Source organism: Balearica regulorum, chromosome 8 (assembly GCF_011004875.1).
Source record: "Balearica regulorum gibbericeps isolate bBalReg1 chromosome 8, bBalReg1.pri, whole genome shotgun sequence".
Taxonomy (NCBI): domain Eukaryota; kingdom Metazoa; phylum Chordata; class Aves; order Gruiformes; family Gruidae; genus Balearica; species Balearica regulorum.
The window spans coordinates 1,953,332-1,978,064 of NC_046191.1; the positions used below are offsets into that span (position 1 = coordinate 1,953,332).

The 24,733-nt window shown below is 43.7% G+C and overlaps 1 protein-coding gene and 1 long non-coding RNA gene across 6 annotated transcripts; one reads left to right on the forward strand and one right to left on the reverse strand.

Moving 5' to 3' along the window:
* Nucleotides 1–724: 724 nt before the first annotated feature.
* On the reverse strand, nt 725–3,317 carry LOC142602706 (uncharacterized). The gene is made up of 2 exons (XR_012836470.1): nt 2,537–3,317; nt 725–1,881 (listed from the first exon to the last, which is right to left on the reverse strand). It is a non-coding gene; the product is annotated as an uncharacterized LOC142602706 (long non-coding RNA).
* Nucleotides 3,318–3,436: 119 nt separating this feature from the next.
* SERBP1 (SERPINE1 mRNA binding protein 1) lies at nt 3,437–20,443 on the forward strand. Of its 5 annotated transcripts, none has more exons than XM_075759138.1 (10): nt 3,438–3,943; nt 7,200–7,362; nt 8,302–8,439; nt 8,561–8,656; nt 9,265–9,339; nt 11,586–11,763; nt 15,006–15,053; nt 17,627–17,800; nt 18,803–18,841; nt 20,032–20,443. In XM_075759138.1, the coding sequence occupies exons 1-10, from the start codon at nt 3,556–3,558 to the stop codon at nt 20,086–20,088; spliced, it is 1,356 nt and encodes a 451-aa protein (XP_075615253.1). In that variant the 5' UTR covers nt 3,438–3,555; the 3' UTR covers nt 20,089–20,443. The 5 variants fall into 5 exon arrangements, with proteins under 5 accessions (XP_075615257.1, XP_075615253.1, XP_075615254.1 ...); XM_075759139.1 differs by having other exon boundaries at nt 8,585–8,656; XM_075759142.1 differs by lacking the exon at nt 8,561–8,656 and having other exon boundaries at nt 3,437–3,943.
* The last annotated feature ends 4,290 nt before the right edge of the window (nt 20,444–24,733 follow it).

Sequence of the window (24,733 nt, forward strand, 5' to 3'; positions counted from 1 at the left end):
CTCTGCTCAAGCCGTACGATGGCTGTACAGCATCTCCGTTTGAATGGTCAGTATCTTCATGCAGCAAATCAAAAATCCAAAGAAAACAATTGCCAGAACAAACTGAACAAGAAGTTGCTAAGTTTTTCTGTGGCATACAATGATTATGTGATACCTGAAGTTTTTCTTACTGGTCGGAAGTCATGGCCATACCCAACTTTATTCAGAAGCAAACGTAATGTCTTCTGTACGAGAAATCACTGTAGGAGAAGATCCATCTGAAAAAAAACCCCAACCAGGCAACCTCCTCCTTGTCCGTATATTGTATGTTCTGACAGCAAAGTAACACATGCGTCTGGAGAAAACCAGCAAAATAGATTTATAAAGGTTCTTAAGTTTTATATTAGGAAAAACATGTCTTGGGAGCGGAGCAAGGACCCAAACAGATTCTTCTTCCCCTGGCCTCGACTTGCTGCATTTCCTATTCTTGCTTAATAAGCAGGCAGCCAACAGCTGCTGACAAAGCTTGAAAATAGCATGAGTGTAGCATGTCAGAGAGCACTCCGTGCCTCTTTTGGTAAGCAGTGCCGGAGCGGCTCCTTAGGTAGGTTATCTATAGGCTGGCTTCGGCCAAGGAGCGTTGCGTGTCCCAGCCATAAATAGCACCAGCGATCTACTTCTTTGGGTGGTGGACACGTTGGGTTTACTTCAGTGCGAAATGATAACACAGGTCTCTGCTATGCAGAACTGCATCAGCGTGCCCAGTCTTTGACGCCAGCTCCTGGAAGCCTTCTGCGCGTGTTTGAATTACCCCCTTGCAGTCTGCTAGCATCTAATGACTGCACCAGCAAGCAGCGTTAACGAGATGACTGTCCTGAGACCGACCTGTGGGGTTTCAGTGATTTGGAAGCCATAATATAAAAGTTACATCCTTGATTAGAAGCAGAAGTGCCGAGTTAATAGTCCTTGGCTATTTAATTCCCAGGCAATAGTCATCCGCTGTTCGTATCTTCAGTATCGGCTGCAGTTCAGCATCGCTGAGCATGCACGAATGTTTCTCTGGCAGGAAATTTTCCCGACATTCGGAGAGCAGCAAAGCCACAGACCTCGCAGAGCTCTGTCAGCAAGCCGCGCCTGCAGCATGAAAAGCACTTGGGGCTGTTTCTCCCTGAAGCGATGCACAGGAGGGCCTGGCTGCGGCTGGCCGTGGTTCCGGAGAGCAGAATCTGCAGCATCTCAGCCCAAAACATACTGTGGAAAATATTTTCCTACTCCCCAGGTGCAGGAAGCCAGGCTTTTCAGCTCTGCTGCTCATGAGGTCATTGGTTTGACTTGAACATGCACGGCACTTGCACGGGTACGGCGGTAGGACTCTCCCTCGGTGTAAAGGCTCCCTGTTAGTTTAGAAATTTGTCTTATGGCCAGAAGTGCCTGAAAACTGTGAATTTTATTCAGTGGACAACATTGTCGTTTGGACTTTTGACCCCGTGTGGTTAATTGTCTGGCCTCTGTTGCAAATGCCACCGTGCAAGCAGGCGGCGCGTGCCAAAGCGCGCGATGGTCCCGAGAGGAGCCGGAGCTTCCTACCCTGCACCCTGCAACTCCCGGTTCTTGCTACGCAGAACGAATCAGTCTGGTTGTTGGTGATTGCATTCACATGATGATCAAATTCCCCATTTACATTAAAATAATTTGTGTTTAATTCAAGGTGTGACCCAAAACCTATTATGCTATTATTGCTTGAAGAAAATATTTGGAGTTCTGAGGATATCACTTATGGTGATGACGTAATATCCTGAGAACAGGGCGAGCACCTTGCGCGAGCGACGCAGTGCTTCAATCCGCCTTAGACCTAGCAGCGGTACTGCAGGAGGGGCTTCCTCCAACGCAGAACAGGGAAGGCTGATGAAAAACAATCAATGCGACCAAAATAATTCTCAGCTAATCGAGAAGAAACGAAACTGCGGACTTACTTTTCAAAACCAGTTGGTTTGTGGCATCTTCAATTTATGAGCAAAGCACATTCAAGAACTGAGCAAATGAAACAAACTCCTAAAGCAATTATTTAAAGAGTACGCAAGGCAAATATTAGAAATATTACCCTTGCTGAGGATAAAGTTAATGATGCTAACAGGTACCAAAAGTTCTGACAATTTATTTAAAGATATAAACTCTGAGCGTAGGCAATAGCGCTTTAGGACATGTCAAATCTGTGCCAGTTAAATATGTTTTAATCTCTCAATGTAATTCCCACTGGCTATAAATAGAACGATAAAGACTAATTAATACTGCAAATGTTTACCATCTTCGCTTGATACTGTCTTCTAATTGTGTATATCTGCTAATTAGATGGTATAAATGGTAATGCAAGGCGGAAATTTTATTATACACCTAAGATCAAGGTAAATCTGCCAGGTTTTGAAACAGTAACTTTAATAGGTTATAGCAGCAAATCTCTTAAACCCACGTTACTGATGTTGCCTTCAGTGACACAGACTTTATCTGAGCGTCATGCTTTAAAAAGCAATTTAATGCTGGTGAGAGCTGTCAGATTCACCGGTTTTGAATGCAAAAGCGCTCTGTATCTTCAGCAGGCAACGCGTCGCGGCGTTAAACCCATCTCTTGACAGGACCGTGTCCGCGCTCGCCCAGCCTCCGTACGTGGGGTACTTCATTTTTTTCGATCTATTTTTAAAAAGCAGCAAGATGGAGAGGAAGGACAGTGAGAGAAAGTCAGTAGTTTCATGTATTTGTGTGTTTACCGGGACACGTGCAAGCATGGAAGCATGAATTCGTGAGCGGGCGTCTCAGTACGCTCTTAAACCCAGCCTGCATCATTTAATCCTCAAATAAGCTCTACATACACCCCAGCTGTTTGTCGCACTTTAACGTGCCAATTCGTTAGGAATCTATGGATTTTTTCCCACTTTTTTCCCTCACAACATCCTTGCCCGGTTTCTCCACCGAGGCAGAGCCGCCGGGCCGAGCGCAGGCCGAGGTGCGCCACAGGAGAGCGGGCTGGGACCGGGGCGAATGGCGCCCGCCGCCACACACGCACGCCTTAAGAGTTCAGAAAGACGCTTAAAAAAAGAGGCTCATCGCGTCAGGACTGATGTCATCGCTGCCGGCAAACCCCTTCCAGGGTTCTCGGCACCCCTCCCCGGGGGCCTAGGGTCGCGGCCGGCGCCGGGCCCCTTCAGGCGACCGCCGGGGTCCGTTGAGGGGCCGCCGGGCCCACCCGCGCCGAGCGGTCCCACCGCAACTCCCCGACCCGGGCTCGGTCCCGCCCGGGGCGGCGGCGATGGCGCCCAGAGGCCCCGCGCCCCCCGCCCCGCCCGCCCCACACAATGGCGGCGCAGGGCATGCCGGGAGATGTAGTTCGGCGGGCGGGTGCGGGCGGCGGCGGGCGCGGGCCGCCTGCCGTTCCCGTCGTGCCCCGCGCGGGGTGAGGTGCCCGGATGTGCCCGGCGCCGGAAGAGAAGCGGGTCTCTTCGGGGCCGGCCATCTTGTGCGGCAGCGAGCAGGGCGCGGGGGCCCGGCAGCATCGGAGCAGGATCCCGCCGACGGGGGCCCATCATGCCCGGACACCTGCAGGAGGGCTTCGGCTGCGTCGTCACCAACCGCTTCGACCAGCTCTTTGATGACGAGTCCGACCCCTTCGAGGTGCTGCGGGCGGCCGAGACCCGGAGGAAAGAGAGCGGCGGCGGCGGCGGGAGCCAGGGGGGCGGCGGGGCCCGCGGCGGCCCGGCGGGCGCTCAGACCAACTCCTCCGGCGGGGCCGGCGGCGGCGGCCCGGGCCAGGCGGGCGCCGGCGGCGGCGTCGGCAGCGCGGCCAAGCAGCTGCGCAGGGAGTCCCAGAAGGAGCGCAAGAACCCGCTGCCCCCCTTCGCCGCCTCCGCCGGGGGCGCCGGCGACCGCCGGGAGGAGGGCAGCGGCCAGCCCGGCGCGCCGCTGCGGAAGGAGGGTGAGCGGGGCCGCGGGGGGCTGCGGCGGGGGAGGGAGCCGAGCGCCGCGGCGCTGCCGGGCCCGGCCCCGCCGAGGGGCCGCCCCTCGCCCCGCTGGGGCCGCGTCCCGCCGCGCACAAAGGAGGCGGCGGGAAGGCGGCGGAGCGCGGCGGGCCCCGGGCAGGGCCGAGCCCTCGGCTGCGGCGGCAGCCCCGTGCCCGAGGCGGGCGGGCGAGCGGGCGGCGGCGGCGGCCTCGCCCCCACGTGGGGGAGCGCATGGCGGGGCCGGCGGGCAGCGGGAGCCGCCCGGGGCACCTGCGTGGAGGGAGCCGCCCGCCCGTCCGTCGGTCCGTCCGCGGGGCCCGTTAGCCGGGGTCCCGGGGAGCCGGAGCTCTGGGAGCAGCGGGAGCCCTGCACGCCGTACTGCCCGGCCGCACGTGGCCGCGGGCGGCGTGTCCCCACGGCCCGTCCCGCTCAAAATGGAGGCGGGCGTGCGTGGGGTGCCCGGGTGCTGTTCTGGCGTGGCGGGGCCGTGGGAGGCGGGAGGGCTGCCCGCGGGAGAAGAGTAGCGTGAAATAGAAAATCCCAGCAACGCGTCCTAAACTTAAATTGGGTTTGTGTGGCCTGACGTCTTTGACAGGATTATCTGGCGATTCACTCGGGGCGTTTTTCTAGGGAACGGGTGGTGATAGGAATCACGAGTGTATTTTAGTAATAGGTTGTGTGAGTTCTCACCCGTGTCTGTGTAAACCCATAAGACATCCCACACAAGAAACTTTGTTGGGGGGAAAAAAAAAAAAAGAAAGCATAAATAGGTGAAATGGATATGCTGTGAGCAAAGTAGTGAGTAGGACAGAGCTCTGCATGAAGACGGAGAGAATTCCTGCACAAAATTGTGTCGTCCCGTGGCAGGCACTCGTATCGCGTGTAAACTTCTGCACACGTCGAATTGGTCAGGTCTCTGATTAAATTGGAATCCTTGAAATGCTTCAGAGTGTAGTGACAGCACTTGACGCGCGGGTGAGGAAATCGCTTGCCAATTGCAGTTTAGACGGTCTTCTCAGAAACGCGGGCAGTTCAGAAGAGCACGGTGCTACGTGAAAACATCTTAATACTTTGGCATTTACGGCAGTGCATGTTGCAAAACAATTCTCCGCTTTATAAGAGAGAAAAAGTTTTAATATAATAGTTATTTTAGAAAGTGGGCTTCCCAAACGTTATTTGAAAACACCTTGTGAGAAGCAGAAGTTAGGTACTGTGTTACAATACTCTCTGCTTATGGATCTTTTGTACATTAATGCTTGAGAGCTTTTTCCCTGTGAGGAATGTAGTAATTTGTCCCAAGTGGCAATTTTCTAAGCCAGCGTCCTCTGGAAATACTAGTCAGGTAGAGAATTCTGGCACTGTCCCTCACGACCTAAACCTGAAACACAGGCAGTGTCTTTGGTCGACACAACGCAGAGGATTTTGGTGGGGCTAGCAGTCCGTGTTTACCTCCCAGTTTTCACATTCATTTTCAAGAACAAGCACTATTTCACTGTGAAAAAAGTATTTTGTGGCTTATTATAGTAGTGAAACAGAGAAAGTCAGGCCTGTTTTTCTAGCAGTGTGTATGGAGCACTGTAGTAAACAAAGTCATTTTCCAGTTTGAAAATTTCTAATTTTTGTGCAGAACAGCAGTTCTAACATTATAAAGGTATTGGATGCCATGGTATCGATGTGCTTTGTTTCCTGGGTGAGAACAGAACGTATTGCAGTTTAAAACTATTCCACTACTCTGTAAAGGTGCAGGTGATTTGACTGGTGAATTACCAGTTCAAAGCTTTGTGATGCTACGGAAAAGAAATAACTTGTATTTTTGGTTAGGCTTCACCAGGAACCGGGTTTTTCTGAGCGCAGGGTGTTGAACTTGAAATTCAAAAGACCTGGATTATTCTTCGTTCCAGTTCTGCAGCATACCTCCTATGTGACACTGGCCTGGTTGCTTTCCTTGCTGGGCTTTACCTCTTAAAAGGAAATGGTCGTGTTTAGTCGAGAGTCCTATTCAAAGTAAATGCTAGTGAGTTTAACCCCTGTGTTTCCTCAGGGAGTAAGGATTACTTAGCAAGCAATGTATGTCATGCAAACTTCATGTTAAGTACAGCTTGTAAGGTAAGGAAGACATTGTTCATTTGGGTGTGTTGGCTTGGATATCATTACAACTGTAACTTCTTTAGCCCCACCCAAATATGACATTGCTTGTTAGGCAGGAACTTGGTTCTTTAAAAAAATTAATTAAAAATTGGCAGCTTTTAATTTAAAAGATAGTTCACAATTCTTAAGCCAGCCTTGGGTGGTTTGCTCAGTGTTTTTCCCCTGAACATTTTGGCAAGAAGATAGCATAACAAAGGAGTAATGTGCTTGTCCAGATCTTTCTAAAGAAGAGTAAACAGGCTTTCCCGATGAGTGGAAAAGAAAGCTGTATTTAAGATCTTTCAGATGTCTTAGCGAGGAAGATGATGCTCATGGGGAGCTACTATTTAAAAAAAAACTTAGCAAAGGCCTAGAGAGGGCAGGAAGAAGGTTAGCCAGTTGGGTGGCACGGTGTATTCTTAAGCTATTTTAAGTGCCCAACGAGGTGAGTCTTTGTCAGGGAGCGTCTATGGGACTGCAAGGATTGGTATGGGTGAACGCATCGTTTTGGCACTGGCCTGGCACTGGGCTGCCAGTGAGACCTCTGTGGGTAAGGGTGGCCCTAGGAGAGCAGACCCTGCCCTGGGGAGTGCTGCTCGCCAAAGAAGTTTCCAAGAAGAGCACAGTGGGATGAAGCAGGGTGGCTGTCATAGGGACTTGGGTCCAGTGTGGTGGTGCTGACTTCGTTTTGGTACGCATGAAAATAAAAACCACTTGTTTTGCCTGAACAGCACCTTTCAGAGGAAAAAAAAAATATTAAAAAATCTTGCTTCTCTTGATCCTTCTTTGAAAGTTGACCCTATCGTTTTAAAATGGATTACTGATATATTGTATGCTCTGACAGGTTTTGTTTTCTACAGTATTGTAAGAGTACGCTTGTACAAAATACAATTTGATTGAAATGCTGCGTAAAAATGTAAATAAGAATCAAATGATCTACAGTGACCTTTTTATAAAGGTATAGTTTCTCAGATTGTCCAGTTGCAAGGCTAGAAGAAAAACTTCAATTCCAGCTTACCTTCAGTATTGTTTTATGGTGTTAGAGTCAGTATCTCTCCCGGAGCAGCTCCACATTCCGTTGATGTGTTTTGCCTAATCTTTCAGGGATAAGACGTATTGGCAGGAGGCCTGATCAGCAGCAGCAGCAGCAACAGCAGGGTGAAGGCAAGCCCATCGACAGGAGACCGGAGAGACGACCTCCTCGTGAGCGCCGCTTCGATAAACCTGCTGATGAGAAAGGCGAAGGAGGAGAGTTTTCCGTTGATAAGTAAGAATTTTGTCTTCCCTGACAGCTTTCCTAGCTTTGCTAAGAAGGGGCTGTCCTGCCTTCTGCTACTAAGTTTAAAAAAAAAAAACAAAACAAAAAACAAACAACAAAACTTATTTCATTCAATCAGTTTAATTTTGATTCAATTTTTGTCAGTCGCAAGAAGAGCATATGTCATGCAGGCTATAACACTTTCCTTTTCTGTGATTTTGTTTACAAATTCGACTCACATTTTAGACTGAGTGTGATCTAACATTAACAGTTCCATTGGTTTAACTGAAAATACGGTTTGAATCATTAAAGTATCCACTATCTCTCTCTAAATCTATGGCAGGTGGGTCAGGAATGGAACTCAAGTATAGCTGTTGCCTGCAGGATGAGATTTATCTGCTGTTACAGCTGTTGCTTAAATCCATACAGCTGACTTCAAGCCAATAAAAGTTTGTCCATGTAGGTGTTTACACCTTGGCTGCACTGACTTCAGATGCTGAAGCCATCTTACGTCTAGGCAAGTTTTAAAGTGTCTCAAGTGTCATGTGGGATCCAGAATTCAAGTATGTTAAAATTTTAGTAGTCAAAGTTAAAATCCTTTTTAAAAGTTGGTTGGATGAGTGTGAGTTTTAAATTGAAATTGTAGTATCAACTAGTGACGTAACACAATACAAACACTAAATTTTGGAATTTAATGCCAGAAGATGCAAACAAACGATAATGCTTCTGAGCATTTTATTTTCAGATTCTAAAATGCAGGCGTTGTATATTGGGAGTTTTTTCAGTATAATAATTTGGCATTGAAATTAGAGCCTCCACACAGTTACAAACAGTAATTATCAAAGGAAAAGTAAGTAAATAAAATTCTCAGAAGAGAAGAAGCAAACCTTAAAAACCATGCTGTAAATTTTTGGAGGTGAAATATTCAATTTGACTGTTTCGTGCTAGGCCCATTCTTGACCGACCTATGCGTGGACGTGGTGGACTTGGAAGAGGACGTGGTCGCGGCCGTGGAATGGGTAGAGGAGATGGGTTTGACTCTCGTGGCAAACGCGAATTTGACAGACATAGTGGCAGCGATAGATCGTAAGTCTTTAACTTTTTCTGTTGGTTTTTTTTTTGCTATTCTTTACAATTAGTAAATGTTTTTAAATTTGCCTTTGAATTTCTGTATCTGGACACTATAATGTTAACTCAGTTTTGTTAGTTCTGTTTCACATTCACATTTCAGCGGCCTAAAGCATGAGGACAAGCGTGGTGGCAGTGGATCACACAACTGGGGAACCGTCAAAGACGAGCTAACGTTAGTAATCTGTAATTGCTCAGAAAACTGATAGCAGAATGTTAATAAATCCTAATTCTTACGCCTTGCAAAGTACAAAGATTTAGCTACCTTTTTTGCCTTTGCTTTTTGATAATTTTTGCTATGCTATTAAAGCAGCCTTTGCAGAATTTAGAAAACTGGCAATTTCTTGTAGCATGAGAGATGGCTTCAAAGTTAAAACCAGAATTTTGGGGAAGTTTGGATTGGGGGGTGGGAGGTGTCATACTGGTTTTTGAACAACTCTTTTATACTAAAAATAGAACAATTTAATTTTATCAATTTGGATCAGGTTAAGCATGCTTTTTTTACAAGCATTACATTGAAAACAGTATTTTGAATACCTGTTTTGTGTCAAGGTACAGTGGGAGGCTTTCAGATCAAGCACTAGCAAGTGTTGGAGAAAACCATTAGTAAGGTGGAAAGCATAGAATTCAAGAAGACACAGAGCACCAATTCTTAATAAAATAGCTCTTTTTATAAAGAGTGGGTTGTGTAAATCCCCTGTAGAACTTAGTCTTTAATCTTTGGTAGCTTCACATAGGGATGAACTTTTAAAAAGCAAAACTCCAAACGTTATGTAATTGCAGTGAATTGGATCAGTCAGCTGTAACTGAGGAAACGCCAGAGGGAGAGGAACATCCGCCTGCTGATTCTGAAAATAAGTGAGTACCACCCCTCTTAATGTTCTTTGATCACTTCAAAGGTAGTATTTTGCCTTTAACCTCTGATATTTATTCCTACTTCTGTTTTGCCAAACTTGGATTATGTTTTCTTCAGTAGATATGAAATGATCCGCAATGCTGCTGAAAGACTACCTCTTTAAAAACTGCATGTCTAAAGATTGGTATCTTGAAACTGTTCATTGGTATCATGCAAGCTCTTAGGTCACTTTCAGATTTAGTTACTAATAATCAGTTATAATAGGCTGAGGGTCTCGGGATTGCAGCTCCAAAGTACCAAATCCAAAAGCATCTGTGCTCGTAACTAGGCAGACCAACCAAGCCAAAGGGACAAGATGTTCTTCTGCCAGTGGAAGGCAACTTTTTTTAAGCTTAGTTTTTCAAAACAACTGTTGAGACTGTGTGACTAGCCTATGGAAAGGTTGTATCTCTCATTCTCCGGCTTCTGTGTACTCAGGCAATTTTCACAGTTAAGTGATTGCTTCTCATTCCTCTTGGACACTGTTTCAGAAGGAACCAGTGACTGGATGAATGAAATGGGGTAACTAGAGAAGCAGAAGGAGCAGTAGTGATGCTTACAGTTGATGTAAAAACATGATACAAGTTTTTATGGTAGCGTCGTACAGTAAAATGTTGTATTTTAATGAGGAATGTGCTTTATGGAGGGTCCAAAAGAAAATGGCAAACAGGAAAGATAGAATTTTGAAATACTTGCTTGCACGACCGGAGTCTGCTGTAGCTTGATTTCCTCATTAATAAATTTGGTGAGTGGTAAAGAGGGTACAGCTACTGCGCAGAGAGCAAGAAATTGATTTACTTTAACTAAAAATAAAAAAGACTAAATGCTACTGCTTCTCCAAGGTTGTGGTGGTCCAAGGTTAAGGTCGTCTTGTATACAGAAGTAGTATGAGGATTTTAAAGGCACTACAGCTTGAGCATTGGTCAGAAAATGCAAGCTACCTAGTCTTTTAAAAAAAAAAAAAGTATTGGATATCTGGATATGTTAAATTCATGTCCTTCCTTAAATCTGCGGAAAATGTGTACTCTTCTCAGTTTCAAGCATAACACATCTGTTGTAATCCATCAGTTATCTTTATAGAAAAGCACCTTTATGTGGGTTAGTTTCAGAGTTGGCTAGTTTGGTGTGGATCTCTAACCTAAACGTTTCAGCAGAACTGTAGGGTATTTTACTGCAGTAAAATGTGCAGAATGCCAAAAGATAATATCTTTACCTTGAACAAAAAAAAAAAAAAGCTTCTGAATATACCATGTCAAAAATCATTGTGTCTTACAGAACGAGAAAAAATTGAAATACAGTAATTTTGACATAAAACCTCTGCATTATTAGATCAAAATTAATGGCTACAAGATGAAGACCTCTTAAGTTGAGGCTTTCATGATCTTTTTGGTGCACATACATGCTACTAGTTTTCTATAAATCAGAAATTTAGTTGCATAAATACACTGAGGAATGACAAGACAAGAGGAATGACTGCTTATGTAGTTGGAACATGATCTGTTATTGAGCACAGCGGTTGTGTGTTTTACTTAAAAATAGCTCTTTGGCAGAAGGTAGAGGCACCAGAGATTTACAATGAGGTGATACATCACACAACTAAGTTATACGCTGTTGCTATTTCAAATTAGCTGAAAGTAAAAATTGTTTCCGTTAGCTGGGAAGTTAATAATTACCTTTGGTTCAATAAAGGAAGCAGACTATCCAAAGTTGATTAAATTGTTTGGGGTTTTTTTTTGTTTTTTAAATTAACAAGCTTGAAAATTGTGGTAAGAACAAGCTCTCTCTCACTGCCTTAACTTGAACTTTTGGGAGAGAGGTATCTCAAAAGGGGGAGGGGGGGAAGCTCCAAACAAGTCCATTGCAGAAGTTAGGCTTTAATATTTGTAAAGAAAATTGTTGTTAATGTGGAGAATAGATGACATGGGTCAGTATTAATGTTAATGTTTTGCTGTGCTCCCCATTCAGTTGCTTAAAGGTGTCTTGCCGTGGGTTTGTTGTTTTGGGCTTTTTTGGCACTCTGGCTAAGGGAAATGAGTTTTCTTTTGTGCTTTCTGAGTGGTGGAACTGAGGGGGTTTTGTATACACCTAAATATATACTGCTAAATACTTGTGAAATATTTTTATGATCTGGTGTTGGTAAACAACTGATTTTGAATTTGTTATATCTAGAATGTGAATCATGATCATAATATCCATGCATTTACTACAGAGAGAATGAGGTTGAAGAAGTTAAGGAAGAAGGTCCTAAGGAAATGACCCTGGACGAGTGGAAAGCTATTCAAAGTAAGGATCGTGCAAAAGTTGAGTTCAACATCCGTAAACCAAATGAGGGTGCTGATGGGCAATGGAAAAAAGGATTTGTTCTTCACAAGTCAAAGAGCGAGGAGGTAAAGTGATTTTTGATATTTGTTAGCATCCCAGATTGTGTAGGTTTTTCTGTTGATACATGCTTCTTGGAGTAGAAGCTCCATTCTTTGAGACACTGACCTGTAGCTAAAAGTTTATAAAGTGGGAACAACATTTCTCTTAATAAAACTGAAGTTATGCAGTAGCATAAGTAGCCATTCTTACTGTGGTTAGTTTTAGCAGTGGATCTGAACCCTTGGGTTGGTGTATACTGTGATATAATCTAGAGATAAGGCTGGAGTACTGCTGCATCTGGGCAGGTAACTTTGCAAGTAAGGACTGTCACTTGGTGAGCATTTTAGAAAAAGTTTGTCAGTATCAAATTTATTTGCTTTTTTTAAAGGAAGCTGATGTTATTTACCATCTGTTAGTCTTACAGATTTATGGTGCTTGCTAAGCACAGTGTAAGATTGGAGAAATACTGGTTGTGCCTCACTGTAATATACCTAAACTGTGTATCTTAAGTTTGTAATGTAGGTATCTTGTAATATTATGTAGGCAAGTGTCCTTGAAGCTCTTGAGAAACCAGGTGAAATATATTTGTAGGCTTCAGTGATACTCAACATAGTTGCTGTAGAATTATTTTAAAATTGTAGTTTCTCAAGCGTGCTCATTTTGGTCATTGCAAAATTTTAATTATTCCGTTTGAAGATAGCAAGAGTGGCAAGGAGACACATAATGTTTTACTTCTGAAGGGGAGGGAGGTGCCAAGAGCTCTGTTTTCTAGTGCAGGGCTGCATTAATCTTTGTTATTAGTGTTTGTTTTTAACACTCTGCAATACCTTAAGTGGCCCAGTCTTAATCCGTGGCCTGCAACTTTGTATACCAGATGGTTCTGGCTCCCTTTGAAGTAACTAAATAGCATGTAATACGCTGTTTGGTCTTCTAATGTGTATTTCTGCTTTTTCACACCATGTCAGTTTTTTCTTGTACACTGGGGAGACAGATGGGGAGGTACTATTCAGTACTTTCCAATGAAAACTCCATTTCTGATCTCCCTGAACTCAGAATGAGTTTGACTTTGCCACAATCATGCTATTTTCTTGCCATGTAAGACAGTTCACTTCTTTAAATGATTGCATATCTGTTTACCTTAAGCTATTCAGTGTTTGAAGTATTCATTAAATACCGCTTTCTCTGGCTTGTGTAGAAAAGGGAAATTGTGTTAAACTTAATGTTGCTGTATATTAACAGAGTATATTTAAACAGAAGTATTTATGTACTTTACCAGGATTTACTAGACCTGTAGTCCTGCCAGTGTGTCAAGAAATACCCCCTAGCCCCAGTCTCTCTAAAGCAGATTTATTTGATATTTAGTCAGCTGAAGACAGTGTTTTTTAACATATCTGCATGCATGATAGCATAATACGATGATGGTACTCTTGAGTAATTTAGAAGCTAGGAAGATCCATACTGTACTTTCCATTTGAAAAATGAATCAGTAGTTAACTCAGAAAAACCCAAATAAGAACAATAATCAAAATACTTTCGTGGAGGAACTGACATAATTAGTAGATTCTTCTGTTTGAGAGGTGTATTTGGTTAATGTCTCGTCAAAGAAGTGAGTTAGATATTTTTAACGCTATCACATAAGAAGTTAACAGCTCCTTGCTGTATAAGCACAGAAGTGAGATATTAACAAAACTGCCTTTAAACGTAGATGCTTTTAGCCTGCTTTTATTGTATGTCCAGTAGACATCTCTCCTCATTTCAGTTTTCATTGTTCACTGATCCTGTGGGAAGTGGCATGGGGTTGTTTTTTTTTTTTTTTACAAAGCATTATAGCAGAAGAGCTCTATAATACAGGTGTAAGGAAAGCTTTCACTGTGGCACTCTGTGAGCAGGGTTAGAAGGTGGAATATGTAGAAGCAATGAACAAAACCTACTGATCACCTGCTGTTCTTTTTCTCTTTGTCCTCCTGGATGTACTTATGAGTCATGAAATTAAGGTTGCTGTAAGGTTTCTGTGATTCTTACTGATAACAAGGGGTTTTGATGTGTGGAAGTGACTTGGTTTGTAGGTAAATTCTGGGTTTCAGCCCCAGATCTTCTGTACTCTTATGGCTGAAAAATCACAACCTGCACCAGTAGGTTTTCTCAGAAATTTGGATTGAAGCATTGTGATGACCACCCTCATTCCTGTAGCTTGAGAACTACTGGGAGAGTGAAAGCCCAGGAGTCTGTGAGAAAAGGGAGTATGAGGCTGTAGTGCTGTTCATCTGCCTTAGTCTTGTGGAAGAGCTGTCCTCCTCCTCCTCGCTCTATTCACTGAGGGGTGAGGCACTTGGCCCCATCGAAGGTCTTTCTTCTTTTTCGCATTTGCCATGCAGTTACTGGAGAGTGATACTTTGTATAACATGAACTCTTAATACCCTCTCAGATTCTTGCTGGTTTAATATGAAATCCATGTGTATTGGCAGCCCTAGTCTAATGTTAGAGACTCTTTCCAGGAGATTGGGTCATGCCATAAAATGGAGATCCTCTTTTTTCCTTCTTTGCAGGCTGGTTTAGTGGCCTGACTCTCTTTAAGTTCTGCTGGTGCAGCTGAACAAAAAATGGGAGGGAGTTACATTGTGGAGAGATCTTAAAATTTATTCAGAAAGTTAGATGCAAGTCTCCTGGAAAGATTAAACACTAGTAGAATAGTTCTTACTCTGTGTATCTGCTGTGCCATGCCTCTTTCCTGTGCCTTCAAGCTTTCTTGCTAATCTAATCGCTTCCTTAGAGGAGGTTGCAGTGGGAGACTGAGAAATATGTTTTGGAAATAATACTTCATCTTCTCAAAATTTGGAGGAATGACTCTTGAATTGAGGCTGCGCAGAAACCTTTTCTCATTAAAGTAACTTGAAACATCCCACCTTCTTACCTGTCTAGTTCTGTACGCGGTGTGCCTGGTGTATTGAGGTCCTAGAGATCAGGCTGCTGCGTGTGTGGTCTCTATTAGAGTTTCCAGCAGCTTATGTTAAACTTTTTTGGTATCGATCTGAGATTTCTCTTGTCTCCACGCCTGTGGTACAGTCCATCCCTCTAGTCTTTCTGGATGCTTGCACAGCTGTTGATCTCATCCTTTTGCTGCTTCATGTGCTCAGTGACATCTGTATCCGGCAAGTTCATGTGACCTTATTACCTGTTGTTTCTGTATGTAGTTGAGTCTCATTTCTTCCTTTTGTTTTCTCCCTTTGTTCCTTTTGTCACTTTGGCGTGGACACGCAACTTTCATCAGACAAAGGCGATGACAGAAATGCAGGGGAGTCTGCTGGAGTCAAATGAGGTACTGATCCTTTATATCTAACTGGTAATACCTGTGTTTTGATATGAGCCCCTTCTGAAATGAAGGTCTGGATATTAAGAAATCACAAAAAATAGAGAATACAAGTAGATACAATATGGAGCTCTTCTGTCCATGCCTGTTGTCTAACTGCGCACCATGAAAGACCCTTCATAATTAGTACCCTTGCTCCTGATTGAGCTGAATTCAAACCCCATCATAAATGCTTCTATCATGAGTCTTTTTATTTTTTGCTGTTGTTTTTCCATATCTCACTGTCTGCTTTGGCCTGCTTTCTGTTAGTAGCTTGTTCTTAATTTTTGACAGCCTTCCCCAAGACCCTTAAGCACAGCAATGCCATCAGGAAGCATCGGTTATTAGATCAGGGCACTATCAAGAGTTGCCAATACATATGAGTTAAATTCTTCCAAAGATTATTCAGAATAAGCAATTTGTATGATATGTCTATGACTGTCTTTTGTCACCTAAGTGATAGAAAAGGATGAGGAGAATATGCCAAGTCTTCTGTTGGTGTTTTAAGTTAGCTCTAGTTATTTTGGATAAAGAAATCATCAGATTACACATGGAATTTGCTATTTGTTGGGTTTAGTGGTTAAAGCAAAGTTAATTGGGAAGATACAACGTTTTAGTTGACTGTAGTGTTTCTTTTTTAAGCAGTAACAGTGTAAGGAAGGAATTGCACGGAATTATTGTAGAAAGCCAGTGGTACTACCTGTCACAAAAGAGAATGTCATACAACTACCAATAAGTTGAAAATACCATCTCAGTACCCTGTAGTGATCAAAACTGTAGGTAAAATATTAAGTGGTAAGAAAGGAATCCAAACCATAACAAAAAGTATTGGGTACTGTTTTACAAATTGTTGGTGTACGTTTGAGTACTGCTATGTCAGGCTGAGATCTGGAATGACTTTTCTCTGAAAAATAACTACTTAGGCCAACTTGTTAAGTTTGGAAAAGAGATCTCTGAGGGAAGGGTGTTGTACAGTTCAAATCTATAAAATCAGGAGTGGGACGGGGACCGGTTGTTACATGGAATAGATCACAGCGAAATATGTTTGAGGTAAAGCAGCACGGAGGGGTATTTCTCCTTGTGCCTAATTAAGTTGCAGTGCCTAATTAAGTTGCAGTGCCCTCCACTGTGAGACGTTGTGGAGGCAAAACGTACAGCTGAGCACGGAAAGATGTAATTAATTGTCGAGGGAGAAGGCTCTTTATGGCTCTGGACATTATGGGGCTTGTGACTGACTAAAGGAACCCCTGAAAGCAACTTTCAGCCTTTTGACTGCAGACCTCTGTGTATCCGTTGACTGCCTTGTGAAGGATCCATAAATGGTAATTAAAGGGTATAGGGCTTAATTGCACAATATGTTTGCCTTTGAAAGTCAGCGTGTTGTGTAAGTACACCACAAGAAAAGTAAGTTAGAGTCAAGAAGCTCAAGCTTGCACATGGCACTTCTGTAGGAAAAAAGCAAACTGGCGCAGCAATTATCAAGTTAGGGACTTATGGGAAAAGCAAGCATTGTATGTTGTCGTGTTTCCAGAACATGATGATTGAGCCATGTAATAGGCAGAGTGCTGGACTAGATGAACCCTTGGTCATCTAGTCATGAATCCAGTGTGGTCAGTTTTACATTTTGTGTGTCGTCATGTGTGCCAAAACCTGATTTACCACATGGAAAAATGACTTGTACAAAATAGGAAAAATAATTACCTGAAAACACTTGGTGTTTCTGTGTTCAGTGTGTAATAATTTCAAATAGTCAAATGTGCTGAATAGTAGCATTTATGGTGTTAGACATAAGTCTTTGGTGTATAGCTCGCTCCTTGAGGCTCAGGTTTCTCACTGAATGCGCTGGGAACCCACCAGCTGTAAGATGATGTAGCATGGCAGAGGTGGTGAGAGTCACGGTTTTCAGTGTAACTGGTGAGACTGGTTCTCTGTTTCAGCATTAATGTTTTAGCGACTTCACTTACCTTGTGTTTGAACTGTTTATGCCTCATTTGCTGTTTATTATGGCAAATACAAACCAGTTAAGGGATTCTTACCATCTCCCTTGTTTTAAATATTTATACAGGGCTAAGCAAATGAGAAAATGTAAAGTACTCATTGAGCAAAATAAAGATGGGTTACCAAGTAAGTATTTAAAAAGAATGAAATTAATTGATAGAACCTGAAGATTTCTCAGGATACGAAGTGAGAAGAAAAGTGCTGGAATGGTTTGGTGATAGCTTGGTCTCGGATAAGCCTAAACGTGTTCCTCTGAAGGAACTCCAGAGCTTCCCTGAATTATCCTGGAAATGCAAAATACCTTTGTTTGCTCAAGCGATTATTTGATTACCTATATCTGGGTTTGTCATCTGCACAAGCGGTATAACTTGATTCCTAACAATTCCTGCACTATCTTTTAACCTGGATCAATCAAGGTAATCAATCACCAATTTGGGAGTGCATTTGGAGGTGAACACGCATGCTGTGGTGTGGTAAGAGTGCAATTACGGCTGAAAAGGTTTCTTTGGTGATTTTTCTTACTTACGGAGAAATGCTCATTTCAGGCTCATGCTGAGGACTCTGTAATGGATCATCACTTCCGCAAGCCAGCAAATGATATTACATCCCAGCTGGAGATCAACTTTGGAGACCTCGGCCGCCCCGGACGTGGTGGCAGAGGGGGACGGGGTGGCCGAGGGCGTGGTGGCAGGGCCAGCCGTGGAGGCAGAACTGACAAGGTAAGTAGCTACAGCTTTCACCTGCGAAGGAGTTTAGTTTCAGTTGTTACTACGGTTTGCATACAGATAGTTCTAGGTGCCTGCCTTATTTCTGAGGAATTTGCTCTGACATCAAACACCACATTTTAAAATCAAGTGAAGTGTCTATTCTTACAAGTTTACTTGAAACTAGGTTACTGTTAGGACAAAAGGATGAGTGTTAGCAGTGTTCTTACTAAACGCACAAAAAAAGGGGTGTGCAGTAGTTTGGTTTAAAAAAAAAAAAAAAAAAGTGTCTGTCTTTGAAGGTTGTATCTAAACCCGCAAAAATGACTCTTCAGTATGGGCAGATCTGAATGCACCATGAGATGCTTCTGTTTGTGCCAGAGCGGAACCACAAGTGTTAGAGCAGTTTCACCATCCTGACTGTGTCCGAAGATATCTGTATCGTGACCTGTTGGGGGTGAAAGACTGGGTTTACGGCTATATATCTTGAATTTGAGGAATTTAGTTTCATATAGAAATATGACTCTTACTGTTTGGGGTTTTTTTCCTAATCTGCAGTAATTTTTTTCCTCTAGTCCTAAAGCCCTATGGAAACACTCAGGAGTACTGAATGGGGTTAGGGAGAGAACACGTAACGTTGAAGTACCATAGTGTAGCTACAGCAAAGATTTGATTTAATATGGATCATTTATTTGGCGTAAATGCATGTAATCAAATTATTACTTGCTAGAAAATGAGTTCAGTCTTCACGTAAACCAGACTTGCTTATTTTTGTCTCATGTAGGACACTGACTTTGTTTTCTTTTTTACACTGGGGCACTTTGAGTTTTAGGCTTACTAGTTGGAAAACTCCTGATATTGATACAAGAAAATCTTAAGGAATTGAAATTAAATGGTGGTGGTGTCTGCTCTCAGTTGTCAGTAGTACGACATCTTGCTTCTTCAAGAATGTCGTCACACAGTAGTTAAAAATTTTCTGCAGCTTATTTTATGCTGACTTTGTTTATTTCCTTCCAGTTGGTTAAGGAGTTTGACGTGATCCACACACCCAACCAGGTTGGTGATCTCTGGCACTTATGTTACCTGTGAACAAGGCCCTCCTGTTGCAGGGACCATGACTCCTCTCCTCTTTTGGCTCCTGTTCTGCTTTTGTAGCATGAGCAACTGGAGATGCTGAGGCTTCAGACCCTGCTGTTACTTGTTAACTCTAGTTTGTGAGCTGGATCCTTCTGCAGTGTCTTAGTCTTGCCTGTAGATGTTGATACAACTTTTACTTGGAATGGTTTAAGTAGATGTTTCTGTTGATAGATGAATATGTTTACGGGAAATTCCACTATCCTGGCTCTTCCTACTCTTCTCTTCCACATCCATCATACACAAAGGGAAGAGTATTCTAAAATACTTAATTTCTGCATTTCATCACAGCACTGTTTTTTACATGTAGTACGGAGCCTTTTAAAAAGCCCTGTTAGGGAAGTACTGAGGAGGTTCTTGGTTAATGTGTATGAATTTCTAGGGCTAGATTTGCACAAAAAGCTTTTTATCACATCTAGTTTGTGACCGGGGAAAAATTAAACACATGAAACTTAATTTGTGTTACAAACAGGCCTTTTCTGTAACACTGCAGCGATGTCCTTTGGTAAGAATTGATGGTTATGTGCTCGTAGAATTGCTTAAGTCCACGTGTAGGGATCTCTTTAAGAATGGAGGAGAGATGTAACCTTGTGTGATAATCCTATGCAAACATGGTCTGTTTGCCTCTAATGTCTCTTCAGATCGCTTTGTTTCAAGGAGTAGTATAGGAGACTTCCCAGTTCTTGGAATAAAAAAAAGGGTGGCTTATCATATGGGGGGTGGGGGGGGAGTTGCTCTTGTACTAATCTGTCCAGCACTAGACTGCTTATTCCACAGTAGTATGTTCCTTTTTGAAACCCGGCATTTCCCTATGGAATAGGGCTCAGGCTAAAGTAGTTTTTAAAAATAAAGAATTCACCCCCATTTGGGGTGCGGGGAGCCCCCCTGCCGGCAGCTGCTCCATGTGAGCGCGGCTCAGCCTGTCTGTGCAGGGACAGAGGCTCAACCTTGTCCCTGTGCCACTGGCTACACCCCAGCGTGTGCCCGCAGTTGGGCGGCGTGCTGAGCCGTGTTTGCCTGGCAAATGAAAGGACTTTGGTAATGTGTGAATTAGAGAGACAGTAGGGCTCAATGCCGCTGAAGGTAATAACTTTCTGATGTTTCTTTTTCAGTCAAGTGCTTCTGCTCCTGATGTAGATGACCCAGAGGCTTTCCCAGCTCTGTCCTAAACTGGATGTCATAAGCCAACCCTGCCCTCGTCGGGCCTTCCTCTCCGAGGCTTGCATGCTTAAGGATCCTAAACAACTAAGAAATTTAAAAAAAAAAAAAAAAAAAGAGACTGTCATTCATACCATTCACACCTAAAGACTGAATTTTATCTGTTTTGAAAATGAACTTCTCTCGCTACACAGAAGCAACAATATGGTAGTCAGTTTTGTATTTAGAAATGTAATGGTAGCAGGGATGTTTTCATAATTTTTTCAGAGATTATGCATTCTTCATGGATACTTTTTTGTATTGCTGCTTGAAAATATGCGTTTCCAAACTTGAAATATAGGTGTGAACAGTGTGTACCAGTTAAAAGCTTTCACTTCATTTGTGTTTTTTTTTTTTAATTCAGGATTTTAAACATTTTCCCTGAACTACAAACTGGGTTTTAATTATTGCACACTATTTCCGTTTCCTTAATTCCTGTTTAGCAGATTTTTATCAGCCCATGGTCTTTTGGAATATGTGAAATTTTAATTTGGCAGACTGTTAGTGCTGTATGGAATACTAACTCCCAGAGTACTTTAGTTTTAATGCTTAATTTCAGACTTGGAAAAACAGTCATTTTTCATCTATGTTTGGTAGTTTGTTTGCGCAAAATCTTTATACAAAATTGATACCAGATACTTGAAGAAAGATTCAAAGCACATTGGTTTATAGTTAAAATACCTGTGTATTGATCCAGAAATGATGTGTGGATAATTGGTCTAAACAGTTTTTTAAAATTAATGTATTACACCTTTCACTCACCCTTTTTACCTTTATTTCCTCCTCCTCCCTTCAACAGAACAAGATGCTTTGTTGGCAAAAAAAAAAAAAAAGTTTTTAAAAATTACCTATGTTTTTTCTTTGAGAGGCTACCCTGTAGATGGGAGTGACCTTTCCCGTTGTTGGAGCTGGGGGGAAGGTGGCAGCTGTTGCTCCGGTAGTCCGCCTGGACTCCGGCCGGGACGTGGAATTTAGCAGCATGGCCTGTTGACAAAGTACATCAGTACCTGATGTATTCACAGCACTGCTCTGACAGCCGCAGTTTCAGAAGAAACCGCGGACCCGGCTGGGTCTGGCAGGAGGGAGTTTTGGCTTGCCGTTTCAGAGGGGGACATTGCAATCTGTGCGCCATACAGCAAAAAGATGCAAAACAAAGCCCCAGCACTTAACCTCTCTGTCAAAATTTTGTTCTGGATTTGTGCAGTGTTCAAGATCTGATTGCTAGCTGACAAATGAATGTTTTTCAGAGCGCGATTGTAAGAAACCCTTTCTACCCCCGTAGAAATTTGCTGTAGGTTTAATTTAATCTCTGTGAACAGGATTACCACTTCAGTACACAAAAGGAGTTGAGAGAACGACTAATAGAGGGTTTCTTAGGGTTTTTATCTGCAGCATTTGTTAGGAGACTAGAAACAGGTTTCTCATTTTATTTAACGTTTTACACTTTGGACAGCTTATATTTGTAGTTTCTTAACTAGGTAGATAGAAAACAAAAGGTAACGCCCTATTTTTTTAAAAGCTGTACAGGACAGGCAAAAAGTATTGGAGACCTTTGAATATGAGATATCAAACTCCTTAACTGTGGTGTTTAGCTGGCTTGCTTTATCTGAACTATTTTCTACAAAAGTTTTTGTTGTAAACCACTGTTAATATCATTGGATTAGACTTTTTAGTGCACTCACCTATAGTTTAAAGAACCAGGCTGTGAGAAGGAGGCAAGTTTTCAAACAGTGGATGGTAAAATCTCTCAGTTCATTTCTCCTGACTCTGAGCAGATCTTACGCAGGTGCTCAGGGGGGCTCTTGGACATCCAGCACCGAGTTGTTCCTCTTCCCTCCCCCGTTGTGGCTTGGTAGAATGTGTTGCAGTTCCAGTGTTAGGGGCACCTTGGATAATACAATTAAACAAATGCCTTGATGTGCAGAAACACTTGCGGAAAAGCTTTCTCTGTAACATAAACCTTCCTGCCCTTCTCCAAACTGTATATTTGCTGTTTCGGTTGCCACTCAGCTTTTTTTCCAGATTACTTCTGGGCCAGCCGGTTAGTTGTTTGGGGCCCTGCTAGCCCGACTTGGTCAGAAGCTTCCCCTTCTCCTGCTTTAGAGCGTAGAGCAGTTTCCCGATGCCATGTCGCGTACGATTTTCAAGACAGCTTGTACTTAAAATTGGTCCGTCTGCTGTTCCGATAGATGTAAATTTGCCTCTTTCAGTCCATTTGTGTCAAGAACTAAAACTGTGAACATATATCTCTAATATTGGTGGGTGTTAACTGAAATAAAGGTTTATTTTCATGCTCTTTTAAAAATGTCATGAAAATACATGGAGATGAAATATTAGATTAATAGTCTCTCATCTAGGTTCTGCCCCGAGTGGTCCAGTGTGCCTGTGGCAATGGTGCCCAGGCATTTCCATTGCCAGAATGGACTTTGCCGTGGGAGAGTATCTCCTGAGTAGCTTACTTAAAATTGATGAGCTTACTATTTAGTAACATGTTCTGTCCTCTTGCTTGCTACTTTTGCTGTCACGCCAGATCTGGAGGACTAGACCTTTTAAAATCTGAACTATTTGAAAAAGTTGGAGACAGAGAGAAGCACGTGGTGCAAATTGGCTTTTGAACGTAACGATGGCAAGGTTTGAGCATGAAAGTTCATCTTACAGATGGAATGCCGCTGATGCTGGGAGGAAATAAGACTGATCAATAAATGCAAATGTTAGCTGTGCGGGAGAGGACGTAAATTCTTCTGAAACATCGGAAGTCAGTGTGAATATATGGTGTTTGCAGTTTGAGGAGTTGAGACCGCTCTTGCCTGTAATGACTCTCTGCCCATGGAGATTGGTTTGCATAGCCACGCCTCTTGTTTTAATAAACGCAGGACATATGCCTAAAGCTGACACTTCCAGCATTTGCTAACCTGCTTTTTTTTTTTTTTTTTTTCTAAAAATCATCACAAGGGCCGTGTAACTTCATTTTGTACTCCTGGTCTGCCTTCGCTGGGCAACAGCCTCCTGGCCAGGCTTGGTGTGTCTGAGCGAGCGCCCCGACGCAGGTGGTGCTGCACTAGCAAGGCCGAGCGTTAACAGTCGTGCTGGGAGTGTAACCTGACTGGGGAAAATGGTTCGTTTGCCCTTACTGGGAGGCTTTCAGGGAGGAGTTGTAAAAGTTTGGTCGTTGTCCTACTGACGATGCTATTTGTCTGTTGGACTTTATGGGAAGCCCCACGTGGCAATTTACCTAGAGCCTGGAAGAGCCAGGAGAAAATGCACTCGGGTGTTCTGTGTTCCGTATGTTGAAGATCAATCCATATGCAGAAGTAGATGGATGACGAAATAGTGCGCTTTTACCTTTTTTAAATACCTTTCTTGGGCAATAGGTATCTAATTAGGTTCTGTGCAGGTGACTTGAGGTACTGATTTGTCTCTGATGCCCAGCCAGAATCCTCTTGCCAGGGTGGTTGCCAGATTGGGTATGGAGAGCACAAAAATGGGGTTCTGTTGTCTTGGATGTCTGACCCAAGTCCGAGTGAAACGTTTGCCTTGGCCTGACACCGGACCAGCCTTAAAGGTGGGAGATGTCTGTGTGCCAGGCTGGAGACCAAGCCTTGGAACCAGCTGCTAGACGCAGAAAGCACAGTTGCAGAGCTGGTACTTTGCACAAAAAAACCCCAACCTCTTGCAGACTTTCTGCGTAGCTGGCAGTGCAAGTGGCCTGGTGCCGAGGTGGGGGCAGTGCTTTGCTGCCTTCTCAGAGACCGATCTGGGTGTAGTTTATTTGCCTTGTGTTATTTTCATGGGTGAAATGCCTTGACAGCAGTGGAAAAAAGGCAGTGTGAGAAGAGGGCGTAGACTAACGAAGCTCTTCTCGCTTTCTGCTAAGCTCTGGCTAGGAAAGTGGCCTTGGGTTTGCTCCAGCAGTGGTGGCTGTCCCCGCTGGGCTGCGGCCTGGACTTCAGAATCGAAAACAAATGCGAGGACTGGAGTTGGGCTGCGCGGCTGTCCCCTCTGCGCAGCGTCTCGGCTCTGGGTAGTCGTGCGGCTGTTGACGTGTCTTTGATGTTGGCAGGGAGCTGTGAACCTCTCGGCTTGCTGGGTGCGCTGCAGGAGAGGAGGTGAGCTGGGCTGGTGCTGGTGCTCCTTTGTGGACAGTTCAGCCTGGGCCGAGGCTGCTTTGGTTTGTTGGCTCACTGCTTGAGGGTGTGAGCTTGCCCGTAGCTGCAGAGAAGCGTGCTTGAGCTGTTTGATCTTCACCCGTGAGATGTTGCTACAAAGGTCATCGTAACACTGAGAGGTGAGGGAGCTTTGTACTTCTGTGTTCTTTGCTGGGCGGAGTGAGGGTAAATCAGATATGGGATGGGTTTTACTGCGGTCTTCCAGCTCAGCAGTGTGAATTAGTGCATGCCCGGTTGGTGTTTGGGATTTGTACTTGACACCCTGCAGGTTTTCTGTTGTCTTGTATGGAGGACAAGGAAAAGACTTCCTTGTGTCCTTTCTCCTAAGAAAGCACCTGGAGATCTGTCTGGCTCGGTGAGATTGCGTGGCACTTGCAGGGCAGGAGGGAAGTATGTTGGGTGGGTTAGATGAGATGGGAGGCAGAAATCCTTCCCTGTGAGGGTGCTGAGG

Coding starts and splice junctions, on each gene's coding strand:
- SERBP1 (XM_075759138.1), top strand. CDS start 3,556: ATGCCCGGACACCTGCAGGAGGGCTTCGGCTGCGTCGTCACCAACCGC. Junction 8,657..9,264: donor ACCGTCAAAGACGAGCTAAC/GTTAGTAATCTG, acceptor ATGTAATTGCAG/TGAATTGGATCAGTCAGCTG. Junction 11,764..15,005: donor ACAAGTCAAAGAGCGAGGAG/GTAAAGTGATTT, acceptor AACTTTCATCAG/ACAAAGGCGATGACAGAAAT.